The sequence below is a fragment of the Octodon degus genome, unplaced genomic scaffold (genome assembly GCF_000260255.1).
Source record: "Octodon degus isolate 3935 unplaced genomic scaffold, OctDeg1.0 scaffold00145, whole genome shotgun sequence".
Lineage (NCBI taxonomy): Eukaryota > Metazoa > Chordata > Mammalia > Rodentia > Octodontidae > Octodon > Octodon degus.
Window position 1 is genome coordinate 6,118,154 of NW_004524721.1, and position 10,959 is coordinate 6,129,112.

Genomic DNA, 10,959 nt, shown 5'->3' on the forward strand with positions numbered 1-10,959 from the left:
TGGAGTGTTGTGGGAGTCGAACTACAGCAACCTGAGGCTCACAGCTTTGTGGAAGCAGCCACTTAAAGAACTGAGCTATGGCCAGGCCCCTGGGGAGTCTTTACTTTAGGGCTAGCTTAGTCCTAAGACTTTTTCTTTTTCTTTTGCAGAACTGGGGAATTGAACTCAGGCCCTTGTGCTTGCCAGGGAAACACTTACTCTACTGAGCCATGTCTCCAGCCCCTATTAGTCCTAAGACTGAGGCACAGATTTTCCTGAGTTCCATGTGCTCAGCAAGGCCTACCCACTCCTGCCTGTCTACACTTCGGGAGCTCTCAGGCCTGTGTGAGCGATGAGCTTTAGCTTACCCCCCTACTTTTCATACTATATGTGCTCAGCTTATTACTCAATAACAGGCCCACATAAATGGCTCCCTCTTTACCAAGCTTCCTTCCACGTGAGCTTCAGTTCTCTCCACATTGACATTATCTCCTGCACTCAGTGAGACAACCCAGAGCAGAGAGCGTTATTCCCTTCTGCAGTGCTTTGGAGAATTGCCCCAGCAGAAACCTGCAGGCTCTACTTCCCTTGTTTCTACTCTTCTCAGAACCATAGTCCTGTATTAGATCTGGGGCAGTGTCCGGAAGTAGTTGTCTCATAGTTTTTCAGTACAGTTGCCAACAGTGGGAAAGCAAGCAGACCTACTACAGTTACACTCTCCTAGCTGGAAACATGTTATTGAAAGTGCCTTTTACTTTTTATTTATTTTTTGGGGTACCTAGAATTGAACTCAGGACCTTGTGCATGCCAGGCAAATGCTTATGCCACTAACTGAAAGTGCCAAGTGCCTTTAACATTATTACTATCATACTTAGAAATAATATTGTGGTCCATTAACATTTCTATTTTTATTTTTTCTTTGATACTGAGAATTGAACTCAGGATCTTGTGCTTGCCAGGTGGGTGCTGTGCCACTGAGCTATATCCCTGACCCTAACATTTTAACTGGACCAAATGAGTTATCCATATCAACCTCATGGAAAGAGTAGGATCCTGTTTAAATCTAACTCCATGTACCTCAAAATAGACCTGTACTTCATATACGCATTCTTGATTCCTTGGGTAAAATCAGTCGTGATAACAGTGGATACTGTGCTGACTGATGGGGACACTGACCTGGGAAGTACCATGCTGACAGTCCTTGGAGTGGCTCCTGGCCATCTGGACATGTTCTGTTCAGCTTTAGGAAGAAGGCACAGATACCTGGTCACCTACTCTGCACTCAGCCTAATTGCTAAACGCTACACTAGTTCCATTTATTATTTCTGCCTGCAGGAGGAAACAGGTCTAGTCCACAGCCAACCTCCAGGGTGCTTTTCTCTGACCACACACACATTCTTTGATCATTACTTTGGATGTCACAAGAAAGATGACACTTTGATATATTTCTGCGAGGCAGTATCTTACAAAAAGACACATGAAGATAACTGTATTGAATTATATCATTTCAAATACAAGGGCTCTGTGTTCTTTTTTTTTTTATGTTAGATCCAACCTTCCCTGAAAAAAAAGCAAATTCTCAGGAGTCTTAAAACTGTAACATTAGGTTTAGAATAATCTAATTTTTTATTTTTATTTTATCATGAGGCAAAATAAGGAGATAGAGTCCAACAAAAAAGAACCTGAGAATTAGAGAAGGAGACTCTATCTGTTCCTTCAATTAAGTCATCTTGTCTGGCCTCCACAGAACCTATATCATCTCTTCCAGAAACTTCTTTCTCATCAACCTATAGAGAAGGACAGAAGTACAGCCACTTCTGTGGACTTGGAATTATGTTGGCAAACACTAAGTATTGAGGTATTTTGGGGAAAATATGTCATCATTTAGAAAAAGTGATTTTTTTTTTTAAAGAATCCTATCAAAAAAGAGAATGGACAAAGAGATCACTGTCTCTTGAACATTTATCCTTTTTCCTTTGGTATCATCTAATTATAGATTCAACTGTTATATGGGAATGGGAGTGTAGCAATATAAAGCTTTTGTGCAGCATGTGTATCTCACATAACTAAGCAAAAGACACTTCTGGTTAACTAGTGGCAATGAGGTGCTTTGTTTAAAGTCAAGGTTTTAACTCACTCTTTTGTGGACTTATAGAGTGATTGGTACTACATTTATCTATTCTCTATCCTTTGTGATAGTTGACTAATGCAGACATTTCTATGAAGCACTTCATTAGTTTGAGCACAAGAGCAGTAGTTCTCAGCCTAGAACATTCTAGAACTAGTCTGACTGTTCATCCATACCCACCAAGTCAGAATTTAGTAGGAGTGCCACAGTCTTAGTGTTTCTATTAAGGGCTTGCAGTAGTTCCAATGGGAAGATGGCACCGGGAACCTTTCTTAGACTGATAACTGACATGAGACTAGAGAGCAGGGAGTCATATCAAGATGGTGAAGTGGTTTTCTTGCTCTTACGTTTATGTTCCTTTTGACCCCTTGATATTCCTGCTACTCTGCTGAAAGCTACCCATCCTTGCCCCCAGCCAAGGCCTGTATCACATTCATATTTCTGAAAAGACTCCATCATTCTGAAAATGAAATGCTCAAATATGATATGCTCACAGTCTAGGATTCACCAATGATTTAATTATCTAATTACTGGAGCTGGTTGCCAAGCACAAAAGATTTCATTCAGCTTCACTATTTTATAACACAGTTCAAAGAACATTTGAATTTCTAATTCAATTTTTGTTCTTTTGAGACTCTTCTGGAGAGTTTTGGGTACCTCTAATGATAGCTCCATTATTGGACTTATAATTACGTTGAGGCTGCACTTCACTTTTGGTGTATAATAATGTACATGCTGACAGAGAATTGGTCCTGCCATCACTTAATTATTCTAAATTGTATTTGTTTTAAATAGACTCCCCTGACAGATAAGACAGAATGCTGGGGGGGCGGGGAGGGAAGCCAAACAGGATGCAGAGAATACAAAGATAGGAAGAAACAATAGCAGCCAGGTTAAGAAACAAAGTCCCTCTGTACACAATCTCAAGCTCAAAAGTACATTTTGTTCATTGTTCTTTATTCCCGCAGAGACAGAGGAATAAGGGAATGTGTGTGGTGAGGACAGCATTCCTAGACCTTGACCAAAGCACTACGCTGCTAAAGAGACTGTTCTGCACTGAGCTGTCACGGGTCAAGGGTTTCGAGAAGTGGCGAATTGTGAAAGACCTCTTCCAGTCAGCCTGGGGGCAAGGGCAACACAGTGCCAGTCACAGGCAGAGTGACACCACAGCCGCCAGCACCACAGCCGCAGTATCAAATTTACCTTAATACCTAGGAAACACACAGGGCCAGGATGGTGTTCTGCTAAAGCAATTCCACCTTTGTCCCCAAACCAATTGCTGCTCACTTTTGACAGCAGCTGAGGATGGCCACGTAAAGAGTGCACTCCTTCCAGCTGGGTGGCTCCATTTCCAAAGAGCAGGTGGACAGCAGGACAAGCACTGAGTGAGGAGGAGTCGAACCTCCAAAAGCCCCCGGTGAGAAGGACCTGAGTGGAGACAGACCCTTCTGAGCCTGCCGATGTGTCCCTGGGGCTTCAGGCTACTAAACAACTGGGTTTTAATTTTTTCCCAACATTTACACATTGTTCACATAAATGTTGTATTTTCAGAAACACTGAAACATCTAGAAACAGTGGACTCTACTGGGGAAGAGTGGCCAGACATGAGCAGTGATTGCTCTCTACGGTGACCTGGTCCCTCTTTGCTTGTTACATTACTGCTGAACTCTGAAGTCACCGGCCTTTGTCACTCCAGCACATACCCTCAGCCAGGCCTAGACACTTCACTCCATTTTGAAATGTCTTTAAAATTGCAACATGAGGCTCATGCAAAGGATGGGAAACATTGCAGATGATGTAATTCAGAAATGGCTTAAATAAATGTACAATGCAAGGTGTTTAGGACACTAGAGTGTAGGACAGTAGAGAAGAGGGACCTGAGGGTGTGCTCGTTTCTATTAGCCCCTAGCACATTTTGCAAACTGGCTGCCTTTCTTTCACCCTCTGGTAAGGAAAGGGCCAGGGCAAATCATTTTCTTAGCCTTAATGGGGTGATGAGAAAATGAGATTGTGTTGAAGGGACAGAAGAGCTGCGATTGCTGGTCCTCCCTGACTGCCCTCAGCTTGTGTCTGGCTGGCTCCTGAGAAGCCTCATCTACTCCAGGTTCCTGGCCATGTCCACACCTGTGTGACAGTCCCTGCCTCTAGAGTGTGTCTGCTTTTTAGCTCTGTTTGTCTGCAAACTTCTTGAATGAAGCCAGAGAAGACAAAGCCTAAGCCATGACGTCCTCACTGCTCAACTTACTGCCAAAGTACGGGCATGTGACCATCACATGACTCAAAGATGTGACCTCAACAAAGATATTCAGTCCCTCCTTAGAGCCCACATCAGTGATAGAGTGTTCCACTTACCAGATTTTCAGACTTAGGAGAGTTATTGACCAAGATCATCACATGCAGAGTTATGTCTCTTTCCCTTCTGCCCCCCATAGTTTGTATAGTCCTTAACAAGGGAAAAGGGTGAGGGAAACTTAGAATGCTGCATTCAAATAAAATGCAGATGTTTTCTCAATAAATCATCCATGTTGGCTTTTTTCCCCTTATGAATTCATCTATTCTAAAATCAGTTTTAAATACATCAGAGTTCCTTGAAAAAACCAGACAGCATGGCCAAATCCAGCACCTTGTGCCTGCTCCCTGGGGAATGGAAGGGGCTCACTACACACAGCACGGTGAGCTGGCGCCATCACTGGCGGCTCTGGGGCTCCTCGCCTTTCTGCTCTCTCCCAAAGGCAGATGCTGAAGCTTTTAAAATTGTTTTTTCACTGGGGAGATAGTTCAGTGGAATAAGCACTTGCCTGGCAAGCACAAAGACCTGAGTTCAATTCCTGGTTCCGCCAAAAAAAAAAAAATAAATAAATAAATAAAAAAAAATAAAAAATAAAATAAAATTTTTTCCTCATGTAAGAGCATGAACTACTTAAAGAAGTGGGTATATGGTGACTGTAGTTACAGTAGAAAGCTCTGAACCAGGGTTATGGGTTTGAGGAGAAACCAGTCATCATGATTGTGCGCCATGGCTCTTCAATAAGCCCCTAGGGAAAAGGTGGCAGGAAGTGCCCAGGAAAACCTGGGGAAACAGGAGGATGGGAAAGGGCAAGCTGAGGCGGCAGCTAAGCAGCGGCGCCTCTGTACCTGGAGCTGTCTCATCTGCTGCAGCTGGAGCCTGAGTTCAGCCACGGTCCGCTTCATGTCGAGCAGGCTCGTGTGGATGGCCGGGGTGCCAGCAAGCAGGTGCTGGCCGGAGGGCGTCGTGGGCTCCAGGGCACCCAGAGTCCTCCCACCAGAAATGTCGGGTGTGCCTGTGAAAAAAGAGCAGCCAGGACCTTAGGATGGCGGAGCGGATGTCCAAGGAACAGTGGGCCCCATCCCAACACAGATGGCTCGCCACCCTAAAGTGCCATTTCCTTCATCATGGAAAACAACAGTAAGTCACGCAGTGTTACAGGGCACAGTCTAAAACACTGTGTTCCAGAAGTTTGGTGTCAGAGGATGGCAGGCCACAGAGCACATATGACAGTGCCGTGCAAAAGAACCTGCCCACCTTCCTCCCTCCATCCCTCCCTTTCTCCCTTCTGCCCACATTTCCCTTCCTTTCTTCTCACCTCCCTCCCTCCCTCCCTGCTTTCCTCTTTCTCTTCCTTTTTAGTTTCCTTCTGTCTTCATTCAACATACAGAATCCAAGCAGAATTTATAGGAGCGGCAAGGTTTAAGGTATGAGAATTAAAAGCAAGTGTTGTATCTTCTTCAAGACAGAGTGGTTGTCAGGAAGAGGCACTTAAAGCAGATGCTGAATCCATGGTGAGTGTGTGTGTGCTCTCTGCCCTGTCAAGTAGATATGGCGTCCTTGGACCAAGCCAGGCTGGCTGTCCCGTGCAGAATCTGTCACTGACTGGCATACCCTGCCATGGCTCCCTGGCAGTGGTCTATCTTCCTATCCTGGTGGAGCAGCCAGGGAACCCTTTCTTTCCCCTGCAAGTACAACCTTGCAGATCTTCTGTGGAGATGTGGCCATGGGCTAGAGGCGACATCCAAGGAGATGCCTAGCAACTGTTCCCTGGTTCCCAATCTTAGGAGTGTGAAGTAGTGATGCCTGAGTGACTGTCCAAGGAGAGCCGTCTCCTGGCTGCACTGAGGTAACCCTGGGGAAGCCAGGAGGACAGGCCAGAAGGCACTCTGAAGGAATCCTAGCAGCCCACACAGAAAGTCTTCTGCTACTTTGGGCCTACTTGGTCACTCACATCACCAGCAGTCACAGCTCTGACTAATCTTGGTTGTCCTTCCCCCATGACCACAAATCAAAATCACTCTCAAAAAAGCAATAGAAGGATACCTAATAACATTTCCTGTTATTGTAAGTAGCACATTAGGGTTAACTCAGTGCTGGCAAAGTCTGAGGCAGGGTCATAGCCTTGGAAATTTTCCTTCTAGAATCAATTAAATGACTTCATTGTCATTGCCTATATGTAGGCAAAGTGTGAGTTTATGCACACCCAAGCACACGCAGACATACATGTACAAATGCATGCATGCATGTATACCACACAAGGTCGTTGATATAACAAATGATTTCATTGAGTTGTTTCTCCAACAAAAATGACACTATGCTTGATAGCCACCTCTTGTTGATAATAAAAACGTCTCTGCCAATTCCTCAGCCAAATGAAGACACTCGTATCCTGAGGGCAGCAGTGCACCTCCATCGTCTTTAATTCTTACACAAAAGGCTTTCCAGTCCTCATACAGTCTGTCAGAGTTGAATGTCAATAACTGGTTTAAAAAACATCTTTCACAAAGGATTTCCTTATGCAACTTGTACCCATTTTAAAGGTGTGTTCACCTGTAACCTCTTAACCCACCCCACTGGTGGCCAATTCCATTGTTCATGAAAGTGGCTCTTTGTCAGGGAGCTAAAGAGCTAGCTGTCCACCACTGGACGTCATCCAGTGATGCTGTGCCAACCCACAGGTGTCCTTTCTCCTGGCCGGCCACTGCACTGTCCTCTCGCTTGCCTTCTCCTATCCCTGCTACTCCCTCTCGGTCAGCCTTTCTCACTTCCCTCCTCTGCCAGACTTTGACATTGCGGCGTGTTCTGCATCAGGCAGCCTCGCTTTTCCTGAACATGCTTCCTAGACAGACCACTTCCCCCTCCACTGCCTGCCCACTGCTCACACTCTGGTCTCCTGCAACCATTTATCTTCAGACCCAAAGACCAACAGATTCAAGTCACTACTGGATGTTACCACAAGCAGGTCAAGTTCATCATTCCACTCACCTCCCCAAACCTCCTTCTGTGCCACTACGCCCTGTCTGGAGCAGCGACACTTGTATCTACTCAACTGGTTAAGCCAGAACCCTTGGACTCCTTCTTAGCTTTTACTTGCTATTGTGTGAGCTTGAGCAAGTAACCCAGAGGCAGTCTCTCTCTGCTTCCTTATCTGGAAAACGGGTGTAGGTTAGTGCAATCAATGTATGTTTCTGGCCTTCCCTGCTGTTAGCTCTGAGTATTATTTCTCTGAGTGGAGCGGCAGATAACGCTTCTGTCGGCTTCCCCTCTTCCTCTTGAACCTCGGCAGGTTCAAAGGGCCTAGGCTGAAGCAGCGGCTGGCTCAGACCTAAGGCAAGTGCCCTGAAATCTAGATTGAGAATGGACAGTGTTTGGTGGCTGGGGACAGAAAGTGGATCCCCACTGAGCTTACATCCGCCAGGCCTGGGGCTGACTCTCCACTCCCACCCACACGGTCATGTCCTACCCCCTTGTGCCAGCCTTCTGAGGATGGTCAACACGTATTTAGTCCCCAGGACCTTAATCTGGTCTCTACGCTTCACCTCCTCCAGCTCATTTACGTTGGGTCAGTGAACACTATAATGACACATTTGACGTGAACTCAATGTATCATGTGACAGAAAACAGGCGGGATATGGCAAGACTGGCTGTCTCCCTTAGTAATTACGTAGCTTTGAATGAATAACTTCACCTCCCTGACAGTCAATTTCTAGGTAAAAATGGAGAGCAACATTCTTCCTCCATAACATTGTATGCGCTACGTCACACAGCCCTCAGTAGAAAACGCATGTTGTACTTTGGAAGTGGGAGATTCCTTCTATCCTCTTATACACACAATGACCCACATATTCATAATGTAGCCAGGCAGGTTGGCTTTCCCTGTGGCCCAGTGAGTTCCTTGACTTCTATATAATTCTGTTCGTTTGTCTACAGGACCACTATAAAACCTCTTGTCTTGCAACTTACTTCGAAGGATTCTGGAGGAATTAATATATTTTGTGCGCCGTCCTAGGCTGCTATGGCAACAGAGTCCCTGTGGACCACATCTAGGCTGATATGGTATAATGACAAAGCCCCGATTCATCAGGGACCTGCGGAGCAAGGACACATGCGTGCTGCCGGGGGCGGCACTAACCAGCTCAGCCTCAGAGAGGAGAGCTGGCAGCAGGTTGCCAGGGCCACAAAGCTGTCTGTCCCTTTGGACTTACTGACTCCACGTTGGGAAAAAGATCCAAGGAAATCATACTTGCCCCTTCCGTCTGCTCAAAAGACATTTAAAAAACCTTTCAAAACAGAAATGAAACAACTTTATATCTCTCTCAAAGGGACAGAAGTATATTAACATAAAGAAAGATAAAATGACAGGAGTGCCGACTACCCTGACATGTGTCCCATGTGCTAGGATGCATTCAGACTCCTTACCTGAACCATGGAGCTTTTTTTTTTTTTTTTTTTTTTTTTTTTTGTATTTTAGGGAAGGGTCTACAGGGTGTTCAGGATCTCACTACTAGGTCGGACTCGTAGTGGTCCGCCTGTTTACAGCCTCCCAAGAGCTGGGATTACAGGTGCACGCCACCACGCCCAGCCTCAATCACTGTCTCAGTGCGCCCCGGGATCAGGGTCATCCTGGCAAGACGGGGGATCAAACCCCGGCCCTTGCACCTACTTGTAGGCACTTTAATCTGCTGAGCTATTTGGCCAGCCCTCATCAGATTAGAATTAGGCCAGTTCCTTGTGGTTGCAGTCAGAAAGTAAGAGAGTTGCTGCTTTTAAAAAGCCCCAGAATAGTGCCTGGGTCACAGGAAGTGCCCACTGCACGTTTTCTATTGTTGTCATTTCACAAATAGTGAGAAGGACAACAGAGAGAGCACACACAAGCATGGACATATTGATCTGAACAATGGTATCAGACACCAATCACTTCGAGAATGGACGCTGGCGAGCGGGAAGGTTTTAGCATTAAGTATTCTGTTTTTCCCCCTGAGTTCATAACAAATAAGAAAATAAATGAATGAGTAAATATCTCCAGAACAAACTGGCAACTGCTCTGCAGACAAGTTTAGCAATTTTGATGATATAATTGTCTGGTATCAGCCAAGGACCCTGATTGATTTCTCAGTAAACTGTTGGTAAAACAGCCTTGCCGGATTTGAAGCTAACTGAACTCAAGGGACACAGAAGCAGGGCCAAGAGGGGTGCAAACCTAAGTTCCAAATTCCATCCACTTTACTATGCTGTGCAAAACGAGGCTTCTCCCACATTACAGATTTTGCCCAACCTGCCATATGTCTCTGTGTAACTTAGCTTCTGAATATATCTACTCTGGCATTTCTATTTCTAAGCCTGTGCAAGGGAAGACCACATCTTCTGAGAGGGCCTGACTTGAGGCTGCAGGAAAGGCTTCCTTCTTAGGAAACCAGGACGCTAGGATGTTCCCTGGGGATGCAGTTGGTCCTTGTTCTGTTTTGGGTCTAAAATGTGCTCCCTGGCGGAGAGCTAGGGCTTAGTTGTCAGCTGATGAGCTTTCGGAAGGGCTTGGATCATATGCGCTGAATTTCATCAAGGGGAATTCATTGACGGATTCGTAATTTGATGACATCCTTGAGGGGTGATGGACAGGTAGGTGAGGCCCAGTTGAAGGAAGTGAGAGAGAGGCAGGGGTATTTTGGGGCTGGATCAGGTCCTGGGCTTCTCCGCTCGGGCTCGCTCTCTGCTTCCAGCTGCCACGAGGGAGCAGCTTTGCGCGCCATGCTCTGCGCCATGATGCTCCTGCTTGCCACAGGCCTACTGCCAGTGGAGCCAGGCACGGACTGAGCCCTCTGGAACTCTGGAGTCATCACAAACCTTCCATCGTTTCAAGCTGCTATTTTCAGGCATTTTGTCACAGTGATGGGAAACTGACTGAAACAGTCCTCTTTGGAGAAGAAGGGGGAACATAAGCATTTAAGAGATGCGCCCTGGTCCAACAAACCCTCCTCTCCCATCTGGATCACCGACTGCTCGCTATCTGCTTTTGGCCCTTCTCATCCCTTCCCTCCAACGAGCGGGGCTGCTGTGCTTCCCCTGGGACCGTCCCACTGCTTCACGTTGCTCGAGGAGTGGTACCTGACGCCACTCCTTCCACCCTTCCCTCTCCCCCAAGCCTAGCTACCCCTGCACCGCTCTGCATCACAGCCTAAGAGGATGCTAACCCAGCTGGCTGAATAGACCTCTTGCATTTAACATTCAACTCCCATAAAATAGCTCCCTCTATTTCTAGCTTCTTCAGAGTGCAAAGCTGTATGCAGGCAGCTGTTTTTGAATGATGTGCACGGTATTTATCCATTGCCCCAGGTGTATCAGTAGATCATGGATGAGAGGTCATATAAACAAATGAATGAGTGAGTGGATGAATGAAGACTACAGGGAGAACACAATGCTTCACCCCAATGTTTCAATCAATGACTAAATCTGGCATTTTGGCTTTTGCAAGAAGGTACAGGGACCGGGGAGATGGTTCAGTACAATAAGCGCTTACCTGGCAAGTGCAAGAACATGAGTTCAGTCCCCGGTTCTGCCCTCCCCC

At 46.2% G+C, this 10,959-nt stretch overlaps 1 protein-coding gene across 16 annotated transcripts in view; it reads right to left on the reverse strand.

Annotated features, from left to right (window-relative positions):
* Positions 1–10,959, reverse strand: part of Kiaa1217 (KIAA1217 ortholog) — a 326,909-nt gene that overhangs the window by 38,720 nt on the left and 277,230 nt on the right. For all 16 annotated transcript variants that reach the window (XM_023701997.1, XM_004641889.2, XM_004641888.2 and 13 more), the window contains one exon: positions 5,243–5,409. In XM_023701997.1, the coding sequence (XP_023557765.1) occupies positions 5,243–5,409 (167 nt within the window). The remainder of the gene's footprint in view (positions 1–5,242; positions 5,410–10,959) is intronic.